General features: G+C 27.6%; 1 protein-coding gene across 1 annotated transcript; it reads right to left on the reverse strand.

Annotated features, from left to right (window-relative positions):
* Positions 1–959: 959 nt before the first annotated feature.
* Positions 960–23,696, reverse strand: LOC129959464 (uncharacterized). The gene is made up of 5 exons (XM_056072304.1): positions 23,547–23,696; positions 11,271–11,521; positions 8,744–8,995; positions 7,620–7,733; positions 960–2,158 (listed from the first exon to the last, which is right to left on the reverse strand). Exons 2-5 carry the CDS (start codon positions 11,427–11,429, stop codon positions 1,619–1,621), a joined length of 1,065 nt encoding a protein of 354 aa, XP_055928279.1. The 5' UTR covers positions 11,430–11,521; positions 23,547–23,696; the 3' UTR covers positions 960–1,618.
* Positions 23,697–24,023: the final 327 nt, after the last annotated feature.

Below are 24,023 nucleotides of genomic sequence, written 5' to 3' on the forward strand. Positions count from 1 at the left end.
TTTAAAGACATCATGCAGAATAATTATTCTTATACCCGATTCTGAATTTCTCTTGATATCTGAACTTGAAAAATATGTGGTAAATTACTAATTTAACTGCTTAAAACAGTGTAGCATTCATTTATCCTTAATAAAGGCTGCACAATAAATGAAAAACATTCAGAGTGACGACCTGCGATCTACATTCAACATTTGTAACACTCATTTATCCCATATCATATTTTAAAAATATCTTCATATTATTCAAATATTTTCATATTTAAAAAGTACTTGCATAGAAGATTGAATAATCAGTAATATAAGGTGAAAAACTGGTTCGCATTTACCAGTGAAAGAGGTATACCACCACTTTATTAATACGCTTGCAAATTAAAGTGGCGTATCGTATCGTAAGTGTTTCAATAAACAAGTACTAAGCAATAATAATAGAAATATGATGCATTGATAAAGAAATGCAGAAATAAAGTGAAAACATCGGATAAATTTATTTCTCTATCAGTTAAGTTATTAATTTTAAAACTAAAGCGAATATTTTTTTAAACAATAAAAGTTCCAATTAATTTTATTTCATTCATTTTACAACTAAACTTACTATAAATTTTTGTACTTTAAGCATAATGACGGCTCAGACACGGGCACCATTTTGATATAACTTGCAATGCTCTTGAATATCTTTTGGTAAGACAGAATGAAACTTTTGCCAAAAATTTACAAAGCAATAATACTTGGCCATGCATCAAGTAATAATCTACATATTACAATCGATAACAACCATAAAAATACCTTTAATATGTCATGAAAAATGAAAATGCTGTTACACATACCTAGAGAAAAACAGAGATCTTAAATATCTTAATAGGAAACTGTCTCTCAATATAATAATAATATTAACCAAAATTTGTATTCTGATAATTTATTTTCCATTAGAAATTTATGACATAAAAAAGGGTGTTAATATAGGAATATTTTTGAAAAGGCATGTGATTTTAAACATTTATATATGTAAAATAATAGACTTATACAATCTTAATATGTAGACAATATCTTATGAGCATTTTATGCACAAAATCTTTTAATAGATGCTTTATATTTAAAATAGTGCTTTCAATTTCCATATAAGATGAATGACTGCAAAATCAGGCAGGGTGGTCCCCCCTCCCTTGAGACAACAACAACAAAAAATGCAATAAAGGTGAAAATAGGCAAAGAAGTGTTTTCACATTTTAAAAATTAAAACACATTTTTATTTAACTTTTTAAATAAAAATCATTAATCATGAAGTAATTATGAATACAGATTTTTGTTCACATGAATAATATCACACATAAATGTCTTATAATTGCAAAAATAACAACAAATGGTTTATAAAATGAAATCTTAACAAATGGCACATAATTTACAATTATGGAAAAAAAAATTTCAGTCAGAAGTAGTGTCATTTCTACAAATAAACATGTCCTACTCTTTGGTATAAATATAACAGAATAAGTATTCTCAATATTACATCGTATATGATAGTTAATACATAAAATTTTTTACACAAACAGTTTTAGCACATTAAACACAAAATATTACAGGAATGTACAGAAAAATTATACACACTTTCTAAAATCAATCATTAGTTGGAATCGGGAAAAGTAGTTGAATTTTTGTCAGCATCGGTTGTAAAATCTTTTTCAGTATCAACAGGACGAAAGAATTTATCTTCTTCTTTTGCGGAATAATGACTAGATGAAAAGTCAAACATAAGCCCAAGAACTACATTTAATGCAGACATATCATATCTATGGCATCCTGAATAACGATAAAGTGGTTTTTTATCAAATCTACAACCAGAATTTTGAGCACCAATAGGTGCAATGCAATTTGGAACAAGAGCACATTTAACCCAATGAAACATTATTTTAAAATGAACTGTGTCTGTGTTGTATAATATAATAAAATTTGGCTGAACCATTCGGTGGAAAAAGAATTTTTCTTGTTTTGTATTGAAGAAATCAAACATTCGAGGATGTGTTAAAGCTGATGTAGGTTGGTTTATAGGCCATGCAACAATTCCATCCTTTTCAGCTCTGCTGACAATACTGTGTATTTCGTTAGATGTGAAGACATACTGGACATCAATCATAATTACAGCACCAGCTTGATTAAGAACTTCCTAAAATAATTTTTTTAAATTATTAAATTACTGTACATTAATAAATTCCAATGTAAAAGAAAATATCATTAAGAAATTCTAAATTCTTTCTATCATTTCATCAATACAAAAACAAGACATGGAATGAAATATATATACACTACAGGTCAAAAGCATTGCATGTTTGAAAAATTTCACGCTTTTTCAAGAACAAGCCCCCCAAAAGTAATATTATATATATATATATATATATATATATATATATATATATTCATTTAAAGTGATATTTTCTAGTATAAATTTAGTGGAAAAGTTTCAAGCTACTGTGTCATCCATTGTGAAGCAATGTAATGTAATGATTGGGTTATCCCGGTAATTCATTATTATAAAATTGCTCCGACTGCGAAAAATTTCATTTCGTTTGTTGCACTGTCGAAGTGCGTTCGCTTTGCATTGCTTTTCAACTTAAACTATTCATTTCTTTTTAAAATGTGTGAATTAACTCTTGAGAAGCGTCAGACTATTATTTAAATGCATCAAGAAAGCATTTCAAATGTTAGAATTTTTCATTGGTGAGACTACAATGAGTCGTCTGTTTCACGCCTCATAAAGATTCAAAACCGAAGAAACCGCAGATAAAAAGCTGAGAAGTAGTCGCCCAAGGTTATCTTCTAAACGTGCTGATGTTACATTGACACTATTATGCCGTAAAAATAGATTTGTAAGTTCTGCTACACTTGCAAGAGAATGGAATGAGTCCACGTATGACATTGCCAGTCCCAGAAAATTTCGCAGGAGACTCTTTGAAGCTGGTTACACAACACAAGTTCTAGAAATAAACCAGTACTCACGAAAATAATGCGGTAAAAACTATTGGAGTGGATCAAGGTGCACAAAAATTGGAGTATTTCGGAATGGAGAAAAGTTATATTCAGCGACGAAATTCACTTTTCCTTAATGTCTCACAAGCTTGATCACGTTTGGCGTAAAGCGAAGGAGAAAATGAGACCAGAATATCTGGTTCGTACATCAAAACACCTAAAAAACGCAATGGTGTGGGGGTACATGTCATATCAGTGAAATGGACGAATTTATTTTGTACAGGCAACCATGAATGGTGACAAGTATGTTGATGTGCTGAGGGATCAATTGCTTCGTAGTGCTCGTGATATGTTCCTAAAGCAGAAATGGACATTTCAGCAAGATCTAGCACTATGCCATATATCGAAAAAGGTAATATAAACTTTATAATTAATTTTAAATTTCAGTTCAGTTCAGTTCTGACCTCTATATCGAAACATTCGTTATTTTAGGTTAAGGCTGCATTTGCAAAACATGGTATTAGTGTTCTCACATGGTCAAGAAACTCTCCAGATTAAAAACATATCGAGAATTTATGGATTATAAAGGGAAAGAAAATAACTGAGAATCATACCAGAACAAAACAAGAATTTCAGGAAACAATAATTAAAGTTTGGCACCATGAAATACTGAAGGAAGTGTTGCAAAACCTTATGGGTTCCATGCTTAACAGAGTGGCTGCTGTGATCGAAGCCAGAGGCGGCCTAATCAAATATTAAATGCTTTTCAGTTACTTGAACTCTTTTATTATCTTTTCTGATCAAAAGAACTTGAAATTTTATCTCTACTTCATTTTATTCTGGGGAACCAAAATGGATTCCGATACTGATAACCTGTACATTTTATTTGTGTTTTATTCTTTTTGAAATTAAATATTTTTTTGTTCAATAACTTAATTATATCTTGCCTTTAGACTAATTGAACATATTGATATAAAAAATATTATTTTAAATGAAAAAAATATTACTTTAGGGGGGCTTATTCTTGAAAAAACATTAAATTTTTCAAATCTGCAATACTTTTGAACAGTAGTACATATTATATAATGATATTTTAAACTCTTAATTTCAATTTAATTAATTTCCAGGATTTTATCTTAATTTAGTCCATAGTAAGTTCATTCTCTTATTTCTTGATCCAATTCCACTTTCTCTACTTAATTAATTCAAGAGAAGCTTTATAAAATTGCTGAATGCGCTAAACGCCGACACATTCTCAAGGTCCGCTTGAAGTGATAGGAAAATGTCTAGTAAGAACATTCTTTTTTAAAAGATCCCTGTGTTTCCCTTACATGTGATTGCCATGCGTCAGAAATCCCTATCAGAATCTTAGCACTGTGAAGAAATATTTTCCCTATCAAAATCTCAGGTTATATAAGAGGAGGGATAATTTATTTCGCGCTTCTTTCCCACTTCCGCTTTTGTGCTGCGCTGTGTCTTTGCTTGTAAATAATTATGCTTTCCCGATGGATTAAAAAGAATTTAAAAATGTAAAAAGTCTTTTCACTGTCTTCAAAACTGAATCCTGCTTCACATAAAATAATGCTTATATATATATATATATATATATATATATATAAGCATTATTTTATGTGAAACAGAATGCAGTTTCGAAGACAGCGAAGAAACTTTCGATTTCGTGACGTTGTTTTATTTCATCTTGGAGAAGCAGGCATTATCTACAAGCAGAAGCGACGAGCAACACACACCACAGAAAGAAATGAGGAAAAATCTCTTGAACATTTTATCCCTGGTATTATATATATAACCTGAGAATTTGATAGGGAAAATATTTCTTTAGAGTGCTAATATATTAAGATTTCGATAGGGATTTTTTTTAAAAAAAGGAATGTGCTTATTGGACATTTTTCTAGCCCTTCAAGCGGAGTGTGGGAAAGTTAGGCTTTTAGCCAATTCAGCAATCTTACAAAGCTTCTCATGAATTAATTAGTGAAAGTGGAATTAGATCAGGAAATAAGAGAATATTTTAGAACGAAGTTACTATGGACTAAATTAAGATAAAACCTTGGAAATTAATTAAATTGAAATTAGAGTTTAAAATGTCATTACATATATACATACAGCTAAATAAATCAACATATCACTAATTTGACAATATACAGTTGCATAATATCATATCAACAACAAAAAATTAATTCCATGTATATCTATTGATTGACAGCGAATGCAGATATATAAATTTTAAGATTCTGACTACTTCAAAGAAAGTACATTCATTCAAAATGTGCTTGGTTGGTAGAATACAAAATATTAATTAAATAATCCAAGTTTTAACAAGTGACAAATAAAAATTGGCATTGACTTTATTACATTCAGCAATATTTTTTACCACCGGATATTTTTATATTAGCTATTTTTTTTTACACATTTTAGAATTAAATATGAAATGAAGAAATCTCGTTCCTTAAGAATATATTTCGAATTAAAACTCTTTTCACAATAAATTCCCCTTCCCCTCCATTTTGCTATTATATGGTGATGTATTTAGAAACTGCAAAGAAAGAACACAGAATTATAGACGACACTAGTATGATTTACATATGCAGTTGTGAGTATTTTCATTGCATGCGGCGTTCAGGAATGGTATCTTTCGTTAAAAAGTGTCTCTGCCTAAGTTGGTGTACTGAGGCAAAACTCATTGCTTTAGTCCTACGAAAATTTTATTTCCCATTCATCTTTGAATAATTCAAAGTGACATAGAAAATTTTTAGAAGCTGAAAAGTATTGTGTACAGAAGAAATAGTGGCTGGTTTACATGTATATATGTGCTGTACATATTCAGCATGCATTTGCTGCAATTACCACATCTGAGGATCATGATTATTAAATAACCCTGCCCATGAGTTTTTCTTTTTAGTTGTCACAGAAGATATGGATCATATGCAATCCATAATGAGTTCTAATGAATACATCAATTAAATTGGGGTACTTTTTGGATGTGGCTCTAGATACAAGATGCTCATAAATTAAAATACATTAATGGACTGTACAGGACAAATGTTGTGATTTCTGTTTTGTGCAATAAATGTTCTGTAATTAAACATCTTGAATTTCATGCTATTTTTAAAGTATATCTGCGAAGCAATATGTTTGGAAAAAATTATAAACTTTTTTATTAATGGGACTTTTTTTATTGTCATTTTATTTTTATCATTTTAACAGTACCAATATTAGTTCTCTCCTATGCAAATTACTTGATTTCATACTTAATTTTAAAATGCATTAAGAATGCCCATCCTTTACCTTTGGATGTAACCTTAAAGAAAAGAAAGAAAAAAAAAAAAAAAAAAAAAAAAAAAAAAACAAAACGGGCTACTCTGTCATTTATCACTGACTGATCAACAGGAAATAAATTGATTTATTTCATAATTATATTCACAAGTATCCTAAGAAAATTTGAAATTTAATACAATTTCTGAATAAAATTCATTTGAAATATATTGTCAAATGTTAATCATATTTAAAATTTGTAAAATCCATTTAATTTCAGAAAACTCTCTCACACACATCATATATACACAAAAAGATCTTACAAGAATATTTCTGCAGTCACTTTTATTTATAAAAAAATAATCTAACATATTTCTTCAATAAAGTCACTAAAAGTGACTGAATAGATATCAAATATCAGGTAGCAGAAACATGAGAAAGATTATCGATTTTCTTAGGCACCAAAGTACAACAGATACTCGTACATCAATTTTGAATTATTAGTTGTAATGCAGGTCAATGTATAAAGTAAATTCAAAACAGAAAATTTTGAATTCCTATAGCATAATAATTTTTAACCGGTATCTTAGTTCAAGCAAACTTCCTATTGTATTAGTTATATAAGCATATACTAAAAATTTTAACAAGTTTTCCTAAGTTTATTTTATGTTGATATGTTTTTATACTAAATTTATTGTGTAACTATAATTCTAATCTCATTTATCAAATAATATACTCTACAAATGGAGTACATTATAAATCAACCGAAAGCATTCTGTAAGAGGAAACAGCACAGTCCACACCAATATGTTTAAAAAATCGACAATTTAACTCATACATGTATGTTTTATCTTTAAATAAATAAAACAAAAGTAGCTCAATATATTACCGAAGGATATGATTTGAATTTGTGAGACAATATCGAATTCCTTTTAAGAAATTTGGAACAACCTAATCAGCAGTTTCAAAGGCCGAAATCTAGTTCGATAAGAATAATCTCTTTATCTTTGCTTTTCAGTAAAACACATTTAAAAGAATAAAGAGAAAGGGATTTTATTTAAAAGTTACAATCAAAAATATATGTTTTTCATTCATGAATATGAAAATATACAATAAAGCCATTAGTAAACGACGGGAACGTGCAGCTTGCAAAAGAAATGCAAAATGCAGATCTTACAATATATAAATCTACATAATGATGCACATCGATATGAATTATATTAAATTGTTGGACTGCATCAAGTAATAAGTTAATTCAAAATTCACAAAGCATTAAACCCTTGGCTGTTGTTTTATTCCATTAAACCATAAAGACTAACTTTTACAGATAAGCACAAGCATAAGTCATTATACTTATTATCTAAATGCATAGTTATTTAACATTAAATTACCTGGATTATAATTGGTCGATAAGCAAAAAGTTGTAAATTCCGAACGTGAGAAGGATATGCATCAAAATCGAAGGTTCTTAGGTTGCAATTAGTTGAATTGCAAATACCACTTATCTGAAACAGATCAGAGCTTTAATTAACTAAAAAAAATAAGAATTAAGCTTATTGACATTTTAATTTTAAAAAGTTTTTTCCAAAACATGAAAAATCTAAGGGAAGAATAATAGATTCCACATTTGCTAATAAAAATTAAATAGAATTAGAATTAAAATATTGCATTACCAAATATGAAAATATTTAGTTTCTCACTTTCTGTTCAATACTTTATATTTATATATATATATAATCACTATATGAACAAAAGGAATAAAGTTCAGAAACTAAATGTATCTCAATAGCAAATTAAATCTGAGTAAACCATTGGAAACATATTAGTTTTTGAAAAGGATATAAATTTTCAGAAATTAAACTCAATATTTAAATTTAAAATAATTCAAACCATTTCTGTTTTATTGAAAGCTGTTTAGCTTCAGTTCAATAACATGTAAGTTGAACATGTTTAATTTCATAATTTTGACAATTATTTACTTATTGAAATTTCCTTTTAAAATAAGCAGCCTTTTCATGTCATTTTAATATCCACACAGATTTATCAAAGTTAGTATTCATTTTCTAAATTAAATTTTCAAAAAACATAAATATATATTCTTAAAATACACAATTTTTGAAGTAAAGGAAATAAATATGCCTTTAAGAATCAGTCTTTAATATTATTCATCAGTTAATGTTGACTATATTAAAACAAGCATTTAGCTAACTGCTCTGAGAGCAAAACAAAATTTGCAATTTAACAACAGTAATAAATCAGCATTCAAAACAAAATTTTTTACACCCTATATCGGTGACCAAATGGCAATTTTGAGAACAAACAAGCAAATTATTAATTAAGCAATCAGGGTTCCAGAAAAATCCCACCACATTTTTTTTTAATTAGCAGCTTAAAATTCATTTGATCATTAACCTATGTTTTTCCTATGGACTACTACCAACATCCAATTCTTAATTTTACTATCCATTATCTTCCCAACTTTTTCTTATATAATTATTTGAAAATAAATACATACCGCTGAATACTCTGAAGGATTTAATCCTAAATCATAGATTATGAGAAATGAATTTCCAAAGAAATGCTGGAAAGACTTCAGGAATCCATTAATACAATGACTGTCACATTCATATAAAGCTGTAGCAAAAACAGGTAAAGTAACATTTAGCCATCGATCAGCTGGATATATCCGAGGTTTATCAATATGAAATCCAAGACGTTTTAAGTATTTTTCTTCTGGATCTGGTCCTTTGGCAACTTCTTTATTGACCTAACAAAATATAAAAACATGATCATAATACTCAAAATGCTTTGGCTACTATTTTTATTAACCTAAAAAAATATAAAAATATGGTTATAATACACAAAATTACACATATTGCAATATAGCTTTTTCACTTTTCCAGTGTTTTAAATTGGACAGGAATCATGACTAAAACATGGGACAGAAATAACTGTGAAAAAGAAATCAATAAAGGACTTATACTTTTACAATTACTAGTTTCACTTATATATGACAATAGTATTTTCAAAAACATAAAGCAAACAAGTAACCGTAGTATTTAAAATAAACTACAATATCACTAAGCACAAGCCATCCAAGCTTCAAATACTAACAAACACACAAACGAGAAAACTTTCTAACAGCCTGTTTTCCTCTTAACCTGGTATTAAAAGCAGATTCTTTTAGCATTTTCTTGCAAAATGTCAAAATAACACTATTCACTGCATCTTATATTTTAAGTTGCTTTGGGCTAAATATTTATTTCGGAATTGTTACTGCAACACCAATTAAATATAAAACTTATAAATGAATGACAAGCTCAGTAGTGACATCAGCAAAAAATATTTCTCAAGGGCTGAAATATCTACCGAATCCAAAAGGAATCTTCTTTTTTTTTCTTCTTCCTCCCACTCTTCTGAATATTTACACAATCTGAAACGTTTCTTTTTCTTTAAATCTTATACTGTGAAGAGAATCAAGTATGCATTTCAGACCTTTTCTTATCATCTTAATGTATCCAAAATTAATGATTTTAATGTCAAGATCCCATATCAAAATTCAAGTACCATGCTTAGAGTATTTTGTAGTTACCATTTTCACATACACAGTGACAATTTGTCCAATTAATGGATATGATCAAAAACTAGAGAGATTAAGTCATTCAGCTTAGGATTACAAGTTATTACATTCATTTATTAAAGAATCGATAGACTGGCAGACAGTCCAGCAAATTTGGTCCAAAATTTGAAACAGATATTGAATTCTAGTAACAAAACAACATGGAGAATTTCCTCTACATAGCTCACGGTATCTTTGAGTTATCAAACTGGCATAAACACTGACAGTTATATAGACAAACTTTCCTTCAAAGAATTTCAATCAAAATTTGCTGGAAATGTATAATCTTGGTTTAAAAATCATACAGCAAATTTCACCTATCCACTTCACAAAGTTTCTGAGTTATCATTTACAGACAGGAATCTTTTATATTATATATATATAGTTAATCAGCAAAACAAACAGATTTATCAAAATCTCAAAGATGAACATTTTAATTACTGCAATGCTCTTTGTAACGAGAAAGCAAAAAATGCTATTAATTATTATTAAAAATTCTTAAATTCAGTTTAAAAGAATATTTTGCAATTTAAATAAGCAGCATTTAATGCTTTTTCTATCAAATTAATTTCTAATCAATTTAATTATTATTTAAATTATAAAACTGTTTTTAGGCAAATGCATTCTCATAAGGCAATTTCACTAGCATTTGCAAACCATTATTCTTGTTCTCATTAACAACAACAAAAATCTTCAAAATATTTTCCCCAGTTACATTAAATAATTTTATGAGATCAACTGATTAAAGAGATATAACACTTTCCTTCCTAGATATTACAATGGAATTTTTTTAAAAATCAAGAGAAACAAGATAGGTTGAGGGAAAAGGAAGCAGGAAAAAAAGATGCCTGGTTATTGATTTTTCCTAAGGTCAGAGCTAAGGAAGTCTTAAAAAAAAAAAAAAAAAAAAAAAACTCCCAAAAGATCCTCTTCAAAGATCCTCCTAGTTTAGAGATATAATTTGCACTGGACATATATGATTATTCAATGCTGGAAGCCTGAGGATCCTATGGTTTCAATTTTGAGACACTGCAAGGCTTCAGGAAGAGATAGATTTTCTTAACTGTGATAATGATAACTCATTCAATTTAATTAATTTACAGTTGGTCAAATCATGAATTATCAAGGGGAGATTGATAAAGTTAACAAACAGGTTAATAAACAGTGTCTTGAAAAAAAAATTTAGAGTAGGCTGCAGCTCCTCTAACAGACAAGCTGCTATTGTTTAAATAGTTCAAAGTCTCAAAAAAAAAAAAAAAAAAAGAGCAAGCATGGAGGCATTTCTTGAAATGAAGGAATTAAATTCTTTAATTTTTAAGAAATTAAAAAAGAAAAAAAAAATCAATAAAAATGTACAATAAAAACAGGAATGAAACTCATAAAATTCCTTTTATTATTTCCTTAAAGAAATTTCAGTACAAACCTGAGCTGCTTTCCAATTCGAGAGACGAGAGTGGGTTTCTGAAACAATATTTTGAAGTGAGGGCTGAACTGATGGGTCTCCATATAGGAGAACAACAATAGTAGTACATAAAACACAAGCAAGAAGAAGAGCAAACCGTTTCGTTTTCATCTGTTCCATTCAAATGAACCAAAGATCAAGCATAACAAGAAGTGGATACATGACTCAAATATTAACAGAAGATAGAAGAATCATGTCAACTTCTTAAATACCTAAAACAGAAGTATTTATATAATCATATACTATATTGTCAAAAGGAAGAAAAATTTTAAAGGATGAAATAAAAGTATTTGAAAGTAGAATATTATAACAAATATTAATTCATAAAAAGAGCATAAATCAAAAGGTAAAATTAAAAGGATAATTTATTATTTTTAAAGAAAATGGCCAATAGTTATATACTCAGCACTAAAAATAAAGGTGAAGATACACCAACTATAAATGTTCCATAAATAATTTCTTTCTGTACAAGTAAAATATAAATTTCAGTTAAACAATTGATTCGGTTAAATTCAACGTAGTGTACTAAGAGTTATATACATTTACTTAATATTGATCATATTATGAGAATTGCCTAATTTTTATTTAGAAAATTCACCTAAAATGTAATATTAACTTTTAATTTCAACTGACTCATCTTTGTTAAAAATAAAATCTTGTAATCAATTCTTCACTCACTAACTAGTGAGCTGCAATTCTAAAATTTCAACAATTGCATCTTCTTACAGTTTCCACAATATTTTAAGATTCAATTAAGAATTTACATTTAGATTCTCTATAATAAGATTTGAAAATACTCCCAAATTTGTGTGAAAAGGAATATAAACTTCTCAAAAGAAAACATCCAATTAAAAAAATCAGTTAATATCTTTCCAAATTAGGTCCTAAATCAGTTAATGCTTTTCTAAATACGATTCCAGAAAAATCTACAATCAATTGCATATCTTTTTTTTATATAAATATTTTGAATATAACTTTTAACTAAATTAAAATTGATCACTTGTAGAAATCGCTACAAAGGCTCGATCCTTAGAAAAGAATTTTATTATTACTATGCATGTGATTCTAGGTGTTCTAGTCTTGTGAAATCCACAATAATTATTTTTTAAATTTTTTTCTTACCATTTCAGTTTGAAAATTCTAAATGCATCTTTTGGTGAATCTAAAATTTTAAAAATTTATAAAAAAACTATTAGGAAACTTTTTTTCCATGCAGCTTTATTAGCATACTACAAATTTGAAAATAACAAAAATCTGGAGGTTCAAAAAAGAAGGGAATAAAAGTGAGGCACTTTATACAACATGATAAAGAAAGTAAATCATATTAAGGTATCAAGAAAATTTTTAAACATTCATTAAAAATTTGATTAAAATTCCAGTTTGCTTAAATTATTTTTATCATGCTTCATAACTATATATTTTAGTTTTATCTTCTATATTTTTGATAATATTATTCCTTACTTTTAATACTCTAATGAAAATATGTTTTTAAATTTTTATTAATTTTCAATGATCATTTGCATGACTTAAAATAACATTCCCCCATTAAATATTCAGAAATATCTGTATTTCATATATTGTACAAATTTTTTTATGCATTTCTGAATCATAATAAGTGGATAATCATAATAAGCAAGACTTTTAAGACATTTCAACAAAAAAATGTCAAACTCCAAGTCTAATTATTGATGAAAAGGATATAACTAAGGATAAAGATAATAACATTTTTATAATATTAACACTTAATTTATATTGTTTTCGTAAGAGTATTATTCTCTTTCTCATCCTTAATCATGGTATGTAAAAGCATTCTAGACAAAATTCTGAGAAAAAATAACAGTTTTAGGGAAATTGATAAAATCTAATTCTTTGAAAGTGAAAATATATTATTTGAAAAGTTAATATTACATTGTAGAGCTTCAACTTTTTGTATTAATAATTCTAATTTTTAATTTTATATGGTGGCTATAGAAACTGTGAAAAAATTTTCTTGACTTAACTTGTACAATTTCCCTTTTACAGTTACTAATTATATTAGTGTCCTGGCTTTTTCCCTACTCACAATTACTGTATTTGCACAATATACATTATGAAAAACTTTTATGAGTTATTTAATATAAAAAAAACAGTATATTACATTTATATATATAAAAGTACAGGAAATTTTAACAAAATACTTTGCTCCTAAAACTGCATCTATACAGCGCAAGTTATATTATGTTAACAGTAAATATTATTATGTTTGTTCAAAATTTTTAAATTAGCTCAATAATTAATTAGAACTTTTTGCATAAGTACGAAAATAACATGTTGCAGAATAAATATAAAAACAGTTTAGTTATAAAAGAACCAATCCTACTCTGCCTTAAGTCAATTAAAAAGTTTTAAAAACTTCTTTTACAAAATTTTGAGGTCTGAAAATTCTTTCTAAACTCTCAAACTCTCTTTTTGAACTTTTCAAGAATTTTACTTATTTTATTTTATTACTATTTCTTTTGCTCTGAATTTTTTTAAAATTATACTCTCTTTTTCTTTTCAAATAGTTCCTTTCCTTACTTTTGCTTCTTCTCTTTATACTTTTTCATATCTAGCTTGTGAATTCCTCGCAATAAAAATCAATAGCTTTTACAATTCAATACTGATTATTCCACCATTTACTTGAATGCAGTCATAAGTAATTCTTGCAATGAGTGATTGCTCTTTCATATTCTCCTATAGACAATCTTTATGGATCGAAAATTCTCTCTCAACATTACTGTTACCATGGTAAAGTGCCATCATCATTTTTAACAATTATATAACATCACTGTAAGAACAAGTCGAACCAAAATTATTAATGCTCTCTGTTCTTTGTAAAGTGAGAACCAATCTTTTGGAAAGTTTCATTACGGTTGTTGTTAGTCACATTCATTAGCTTATTGTTTTTCTTATTGTAATGAATTTCCAAAAAGTCACTATACCCTTGAAAGCCAGCTGCCACAGGTTACTGCTGCTATGACTGTTTTGGCAACATTAGGCTTCAGATACAGAGAAATTACTGATCACACCCATGCTTGATGTTAAAATTTCATGATCTTCCCCCAATATTCTAGTTCTGTAGCCAACCTGTTTTAAGTTTTATCACAGAATCAAAACTGGAATTTAAAAAGTGGATGAAAACTGTCTCAAAATAAATACAAATAACTGGATGAATAGCTACTCATCCACAATTTTCAGATTAAAACAAGCCTAATGATAATGAAATACGAAAATAGCAGTGTTAAAAAGAATTCATGCAAAATCTTATTTTATTAATAATTAATCACTAAAACATGAATTTTTATAACATTATCTTAATTTTTTAAAAATATTTCTTTTCCAAAATTAATATCAATTCCTTCCAAATCAGAAAAAGTTACTTAAAACTAATTATTTAACCATTCATTAAACAACCAGTTTATATTAATTATATTATTTGAGGAAATTATTAATATATATTTTCTACTTCCAACTAAAAAAAAAAAAATTTCAGTCAAGCACAACTGATTCTGAAGTAAAATAATGAAGGAATAAAAAACTAATATGGTTTCATTTAAATAATTTCAAAATATATTAAACAAACAATTTTATTAGTTTTATAAAACTTTATGAAACTATAAGATTTTAAGGCTGGTTCCATACATTATATTTTAGCAATTTTGCAAAAAAGCCTTCCTTCATTCCAGCAGAATTATAATATTTTTTATCTCGTGGCAAGTGCACATTTCAAATTAGAGACAAAGCAGCTGAATAAAAAATTTCAAAGTTCAAAATTTATCTCAAATTTATATTATAAATATTTTCAAGTATATATACGAGTAGTTTTTTTACTGTGCATTCTATGAAATATCAATCAAAAGAATAAATTATTTAAAAAATCTTTTTAAACTGAAAATCATCAATATGAAATAGATACTGGTGACTTTCACACAAAAGGCAAATTCCTTAAGCAATAACCAGCTTAATGGTTTGCCAGCATAGCCTCCTCAACAAAATATCTTTAAGCTGCAAATTTTGATAGATACATTGGCTCCCAAAATTGAGTATACACTATACTCTTTTTTCTTTAATTTTATTCTTTTTGATCTTAACATTCCTATTTATGGCTAATATTTGTAAGAATGACAAAATATACATTAACAAAAGTATTAAGCTAATAAACAAAATGGAGGAATCAATAATATTTTTATTACAGTAATTTTTATGTTAAAGTTGCAAATTCCAAAGCCACAAAATTGAGTATATATCGAGCAAAATCTGTCAACAAAAAGAGAAAAAGATAAAATATTGTTACATATCGTTTTGCACTTAGAACAGCTTGTAAACGGTGTGGCATTGAGTTGACAAGAGTTTGAGTTGTTTCGCCGGATATTTTCGACCATTCTTCTTGTTATACACTTTTTAAGCATTCCTTGCCCCCAATATCGTGTTGTTGAACCGATTTTCCTAATTGTGCCCACAAATTTCCAATCACATTGAGATCTGGAGATTGAGGAGGGTGTGTAATTGCATTTTACAACTATACAACAACCATAACTTAATTACTTTAGCTGTATGTTTCGGGTCATTATTTTGTTGAAACAGAAAACTTGACCCTAAACCCAAATTCTGGGCACTTTGCTTTAAATTGTTCTTCAAAATATCCAAATATTTAATTTTATCCATGATTCCATCAATGAAAACTAAATTTCCCACTCCTTTTGCAGACATACAGCCCTATACAAGAAGTGAACCACCTCCATGCTTGACAGAAGGATTGGTATTTTTAGGAAGAAGTTCAGAATTGGGCTATCTCCAAACATAACATTGACCATCACTATCAAAAACATTGAACTTACTTTCGTCACTGAATATTACTTTATTACAGAAGTCAGGAGGCTTTGAAATATGACTTTTAGCAAATGAAATTCTTTTCTCTTGATTTACTTTTGAAATGAATGGTTTTGTTCTGGCTACGCGACAATTATAATTTGCTTTTCAGATTACTCTTCGACTTGTTTCTGCAGAAATATACATTCTAATTGTTCTCGAAGTAGATGTAGCATTTTTTGTAGCTCTCACCTTAGGATAGTTTGCTACCTCTCGAATAACTCTTCTCTTGATCATGGCACTGAGGATTTATTTTCTTCCTCTTCCAGGTTTATTAGCAATTTGCCCATACATTTTATACTTCTGGATAATTTTTTGAACGCATCCTTTCCTCTGTTGAATTTTCCTTGCAATTTCTTGTAGAGATTTACCATCGTCAGACAATCAAATAACAAGTTTCCGAATTTCAACATTTGTTTAATTTCTAAAGCTCATTATGATGACCAAGACGTTTGTTTTCGCTTGGAAATCAATAATTGCTAATTAAAGTAAGAAAATTGTTTTACTTATTCATTTGGAAATAAATAATGGTAGTCAAGTCGCATATTTTATAAGGTGTATACTCAATTTTGCGACTTTGGAATTAGCAACTTTGACATAAAAATTACTGTAATAAAAATATTATTGATTCCTCCGTTTTGTACCTAATACTTTCGTTAATGTATATTTGGTCGTTCTTATAAATATTAGCCATAAATAGGAATGTTAAGATCAAAAAGAATAAAATTAAAGAAAAAAGAGTATAGTGTATACTCAATTTTGAGAGCCACTGTATACAATTCATACTATTTTTGAAGTTTTATGGAGTTTTGTTCATTTTATTATGCATTTTTTTTTCTGCCAGCTCTCACAAAATTCATAAAAATATTGATGTACTTTGCTATTTTTAGTCTTTTTTTTTTTTTTTTCTTGTAACCTAACTTCTAACTTAAAACAATATAAATTTTAGCATTTTTCCCCCCTTCAAGTTTAAATATTTTATATATAAATTTAAATCTTTTACAAATACTTCTCAGAATTAGCATATATCGCATGCTTTCCCAGTAAAAAAACAGAAATTAAATTTCACTATTTTTCATATTTGGAATGTTTTGCATAAATATTAATACTGGACTGTAAAATAAAGAGAGAAAAAAAAATATTTGCAACTTTAATGACTTTTGTCAATGCTTTTAGTGTTCTTCTAGAATTCTAGTGTATTTGCATTATCATTCATAGTACACTTAACATTCATTAAGAATTCTTCAGTATATTTCTATTCTTATTGCAAAATATGCTTAAAATTCGTATCATTGAAAATATATTATTTAAATTTTAAGATGATTTTAAAATTATTTTTGTGCTGCAATATTTTTGTTAAGTTATCAAGATAAAACACTAAAATTTTTCACTAGTTTTCAATTAAAATTTTAAAAAGTTAGTCACTCCAAAATGCACATTCCCATTCTCCAAAGTATACATATACTAAGTTACATAGCTCTAGGTCAAATGGTTTAGCTTTCAGAATGTCAATACACAGATACACATCCATCATTATTATAAGTAAAGATTAGACAAAGCAGGTAATGTTTTAAACTGCATCCATCAATACATATTCTATTTTTATGGAAAACTGGTACTTTAGCTCACTAAACATTATCTCTGAATAATTTACCATCTCATAGCGAAACATTGAATTAATTCATACAATTATCATTGGCATTTAGCAGAAACTTGTTATTTACCATTCACAACCTATTAATGTGTGTGGTTTAAAACTGTTTTTCTACATAAAATGTAAAATTTTTAAAGAATTATTTTGTTTACAAGCTTTAAGAATAGTTTAAGCATTTTCACTCCATCTCAATTTATCTATTGTAATTTCATACATAAAACTACATGGAGCTAAGTTCAAACATAGTTTGGAAATATTATCAAGAGTTAGAATTATGAACTGTCATCTTTTTTATCATGGATCACTGATGCGAGATTATAAAATTAGTTATCCTGGTCTTTTCTATGTTATATGACTACACATGAAACATGATGATGGAGGGAGGAAAATAAAAATATTAACCCAAAAGCTATAAAAATGCAGCTGAAGCTGTATGTTTTGAAGCAGAAGAAAAAATTTCAATTAGAGAGTTATGTAAAGTATCTAACGTAAAATTAACAGCATAAATTGGTATTTGATTGTTTTCAAGAAATTTGAGTACAAAAAATTCAAACATGTTGCTTGATACACCACAAGGGAAGTATTCCCGAAACAGAAGAATCCTGTTTAGTAGAATACATAGATGAAAATGATAAAGATGAAATATGCATTAATGAAAGGAATCTGGCTTATAATTTTGCAGTGGCCACTTAACTAGTCAAGTGAAAGAAAGATATTTTAAAAAATAGCCAATGGCAAATGAACTGAACCTATTACAAAAGCAAGCTGCAAAATTATCTTTTAGCAAGCAAAAAAACACAAGTTTGTCATGAAAAAATGTTTTCAACTTTAACAATACTGAAAACTTCTTTAAAAACCTTAAAAATGCATAATTAAAATTAAATGCCCTTCCTCTTCAATGCATATGGAATATGGAGGGGAAAGGAAATAATAACAGTCCAGAAAACAATATGATTCAAAGTACAAGAGAGCATGATATCTAAGGTACAAGACCTCATACAGTGGATCACTTTGTGTGCAATTATAATTTATTCTAATTAATTTTCCTTATTTCACTATTTATAAATAATGGATATTAATATTGAATATATATCACATAAAATTAGATACTTATTACTAAAATAAAAATGTAAATTTGACAGTTTTTAGCTGTATAATAGAGAAAGTAATCCAAATACAAGTCTTCCCTATCAAATATTTGAAGGTTGTATACATTTATGATTGCAGTTTTCTATTGTGTATTATGTTAAATATCAAAATAAATAAAGAAATGTTTTAATTGAAAATGACCAGTAACACAGTTTAAATTTTCTCAAAAAATATAAGATCACTGCTCATATTAAAATTAATGAGATAGTTGGAAATTATCTCATTTTAATAAAGATAAATAATTACCATTACATTTTTACAATATTATTTAAAGTTTTCCTAGTTCCTAATTCCTAGTGTAAATGATTTGGCAGAATCCTCTTAACATATTTTCATTAACAATCTAGAATATAATAAATTACACCTCAATTAATGCACACACCTGGTCACAAAATATTGCATATTTTACATGAGTACGAATAAGTTATTATAACAAATTATATCACTGCAGTAAAAAGTAGTATAGTAATAAACGTCAAAATTCTTTTACATCATTTTTTTTTTCTTCATTCTCTCTCTTCAACAAGTGCATCATTCAAAAACGGACAATTTTTTTTTTTAATGGAAAAAAAAATATTTTCACCAGGAACGTACAAAGGGCAATGAATATTGTGAAAGGATTACATGCATGTTATAGGATGGTAGGGTCTTAGAAACAATTCACTTACATGAAGGTGAGTCCAAAATGAAAGATTTTAATATTTAACAGCCAGTATCTCTTCCTACTATCAATTTAAGGATACTAACATATAGGAGGCCACGTAATTAAATATGACACAAGTCTTAGAAGTTTGACTTATTCTAAAAGTCACATAATTTGAACTTAAGAACCTTTATCCTGGATATAAAATATTACACATATTTTTTAAAGCACATAACATTTTAGAACTATAATTCTGATTTAAAACGATTGAATGAAGGCAGTATAAGAACCTTCATTCCACATCATGCAAATTTCAGATTGATATAATTAGATAAATGCAAATATGGAGTGTAAAAGAATTTAAAATTCCAAAGCTAAACATTCACTCTTGTTTCCATTCTCATCAATTTTAATTTGTAACTACTTTGATCCAAATAAAATATTATACATAAATTACATTCTTAAAACAGACTTTAGGAATCTAAAGTTCTAAATTTCATTACTAAGTTCTTTCCACAACTCTTGAAAAATAAATTGGGGAGGGTGGGACTCTTAACAATGAGCAAATTTATTGTACTTGTACTATTACATATCATTAAAAGTACATATATAATGCTAAGATTTAAAAAGAAATAGAGAAAGTATTTTTTAATACCTTTTTAACCACATACATTATGTGACTAATGAATATGGATAAAACTATTCTATTCATTTTTCTGAATTCTTCCAGAAATGCTAGAGAAACTATATTTGAAATTCAGCCATGTAAAACATATTCTTGAATTCACATTTTACCCCTAAAATCCCTTGTCTTTTAGCTTTCTTTAGAGAGCAATTGAAATTAAACATCGATGAAAAGCCAATACCTTTCTGAATTTGAATGGTAATCAAGAAGAATTTTTAAATGAGTTGACCTTTATACCTAGTTTATGAAAGGAAAAATATACTATATTTTACACATATACAGTTAAAATTTATTTACTAAAAATGCGCAAATTTCCTTACATATTAATAAAAATTACCTTACATTTCAACATAAATACTTCAATACTATTTGGTCTTACTTTCTATATGCTTATGTGCGATTTTATTAAATCCGAATTTTATAAGCAGAAATTTACAACAAAAATTTTAAGAATTTTTAAAAATCGGCTTTTTACTTTTCTAAATATGCACTTAATTTTTACAAAATTGCATATAATTACTATCCACAGCAAAACAAAACAAAAAAGTTAAAGTGAAGATTAGTGTGCCAACGAGTTTGTCACAAACATGGCAACCTAACCGGAACATTCTTCTAGTATCCCTAATGCTATTTTGTTTACTACTTTTTACAATGGTCGAGTTGTACATGAACTACAACTATCTTATGAAAAATGTTAAATTAAAAATAATAAAAAAATATCAATTCAAGATTTTAATTTTATTCTTTATTATAATTAAAAGTTTTTTTACAACTAATAAGACACTGCAATTTTATTTTTAATGAAAATACGAACAAAAAATATTCTTTTGAAACTTTTAATTGTCAGTATGCGCTTTAAGAAATCGCCAGAATTCTAACTTTACGAAATTATCTGCATTCCTTTTTTAAAAATCTTCTCAATGGAATTCTTCGCAGTTTTCAAATTCTTTTGGCGCTCTCATGGTTGGTTGCCTTGATAATTTATTGTATCATTAAATGTGCAAGAATAGATGTCTAGTGAATGGATAATAGTAAGTATTTTGAATCTGCAAAATGGATGAAAGGCGAGTGGAATATATATATATATTTTTACTTTTCTAATTGGAATATATATATATATATATATTTGAAGTTAGGAAAGGATGTTTGTTTGTATGTACTGTTCCTGTTAGCCACACAGTCCTTATGTTCAATTTGCTAGCAAAGCAACTAGGTTCCCGCTCCCGCCGCTATCAATGCCGTAGGATGGGTTTTTTTTTCAAGTTAAAAAATTCTGCCCGGTGCCTTCTTCATATGCCGAAAGGTATTGCATGCTCCAAATTTTGTTCTTTACACAACAGGCTGGTACAACCGGTTTGAAAAACTTCAAAATTGTTAAGATAAGCAGCGATACTGATCCCAAAGGTTAAAAAAAAGTGAAATAAAAATCTTAGATACAGATTAAATAAATCTCAGATTAAAATAAAAATTATAATACTTATCAGAAAAGATCATAATTTTAATGCATAAAGTAGTAGCTATAACTGTTTCACAGAAGTGTTTATTTTGTTCGCCATCTTTATTGGTGACTTGGCTTCCTTGGCACAGCAAGGGGCACACTAAACTTCACTTTTACAAAAAAAAAAAAAAAAAAAAATGTTCAAAATTTTAAATATCTGCTTTCTGTAAAATGTGAAAGGGGGGGGGCAGCAAATTTTTTTTCTTCATCATCAATTTCTGATGTCACCTAAATGCCTTCATAACTGAATTCACAATGTAAAATGCGAGTTCAAGCAAATTTTTCAAAATTCAACAATTTGTCCCATTTTTCTAAAGAAATTTAGAAAAGTTTGTTCATCTAAAATTATTTTATTACATAATGTATCATATAATATTTCCAAGAAGATGAATATTTTATGGAAAATATGGTTTTAAACTTTTAAAAGATTACATATTACTGCTTTATACAAACTCATAAAAGTAAATTTAAATCATACCATCTCTTCTAAATTAAGAGTTTATAAACTACACAAAAATTGACAATTCTATGCAAGTTTTTTTTATTAATTTCCACGATACTACTTTATACACTTATTATACTATTTTGTATCTGTGAAAAAAAAAAAAAAAATACTGAATTTTACATTATGCATTAAATAACAATTTTCAACCAGGTAAATGGATTGTGGTCACAAAGAACGTATAATGCTAGATGGCACAACCTGTTGCACAATGTCGTTAAATAAATTACGTTATGCAATATTCAACAATATATGGTAAAGCAGGAGAATCTAGTACCAGGCATCTTGCCAAGGTATGAAAAATTTTAGCCAAACCTATCAAAATTCTCTAAACTAATATAAGAAATTAAAAAAAAACATTTAGCAAATTATCTTTAAAAAATTACATCTTGGCACCATTTGCCGCCATATGCTCGATTCTCCAGTATGGACAATATTATACAATATTGTTTGCTATCACTGAATATTATACAAATTTGTGTGTTACTAAGGTTGCGACACAAAAATTCTTATTTGAAAAAATATCTATTACATTGTGATTAAAAAAAACTGAATACCTCAGTTCAACACATCCAACATAATCAAAACATTTCAATTCGCACATATCATCCTATAGCTTTTAATCATATATGAACAGCCAATTTCATGCTCATAAAGAAGTAATTACTTTTGCTTCAATAATAAAAGCAAGATAAATTAGTACAAATGACTTTTTCCGTCACTTTTAAGTTTCATAAAAATAATCTCATTACTAGAAGGCAGCAATTCATACTCCATAAAAATTTTAAAATTTATCCATTGAAAAACTAAGTGAAAGACGATAACTGTATTTTTACGGGGATGGGGGAGCACACATGGAAACGAAACGCAAATACGAAGCACCATAAAAGATAAAAGTTACGTAGTTAACAATAAACTCCGCTTACATTTCAGAAAAACACATAAAAATAACAAATCAACATGACCGTGTTTTCCTTGCATAACGCTAAAAATCCACCACTTCAGTGATTCCATGTAGAAACTACAAATAAATTACATGCACATCTCTTAAATATAAAGGAAACGAGGTAGGAAACAAATTTTACCACGACCCATGTTCTTTTACAATAAAAATCATGATGTAAATTTTCATGATTCGAAATATTATTAATTTCAATTTGTAATAATATAAAAGAAAAAAACCCCTACGAAATGAAAACTATGTATTACGATTTTTTACCTCATAAATCATTTTCTATTTGAATTCAAGCCGCGAAGGACAGAAAAGTTCTTTTATCACAACATTTTTAATAACAACAAACCCCGAGATCACAATTTAATAAGTACTCAATCCATTATCTTTCTGTTTCTTTCAGATTCAGATTACTCTTATATGTTGCCAAGTAGAAATTTAGGGGCTAAATAATTTCGTTTCTTCAAATTTTAGCTCATCCAGTAACATTTTTGTGTTTTATATAATTTTCAAATTAGAGAATGGTGTTGAGATTCGCTTTAAAACAATCAGGGAGATTGAAAAAGCATGATCTGTGCCTTTCGTTTCATTAAACTAGTATTGTTGCATTATTACAAAAATTGACATCTTTTTTTTCTCGAAGGTTTCCTTAAAGATCAAATGGTCACAGGAAAGACAATTTAAATGATTTATAAAGCAGTAAAAAGATTTCATCTGTTTTCAGAATACTTATTTTTAAAATCC

This window comes from Argiope bruennichi, chromosome X1 (assembly GCF_947563725.1).
Source record: "Argiope bruennichi chromosome X1, qqArgBrue1.1, whole genome shotgun sequence".
Taxonomy (NCBI): Eukaryota; Metazoa; Arthropoda; class Arachnida; order Araneae; family Araneidae; genus Argiope; species Argiope bruennichi.

Excerpts from the sequence above, each read along its gene's own strand:
- LOC129959464 (XM_056072304.1), bottom strand. The coding sequence starts at position 11,429 with ATGGAACAGATGAAAACGAAACGGTTTGCTCTTCTTCTTGCTTGTGTT. Across the intron at positions 8,996-11,270 it reads CGAATTGGAAAGCAGCTCAG|GTCAATAAAGAAGTTGCCAA; the intron begins GTTTGTACTGAA and ends ATATTTTGTTAG. Across the intron at positions 2,159-7,619 it reads ATCGACCAATTATAATCCAG|GAAGTTCTTAATCAAGCTGG; the intron begins GTAATTTAATGT and ends AAATTATTTTAG.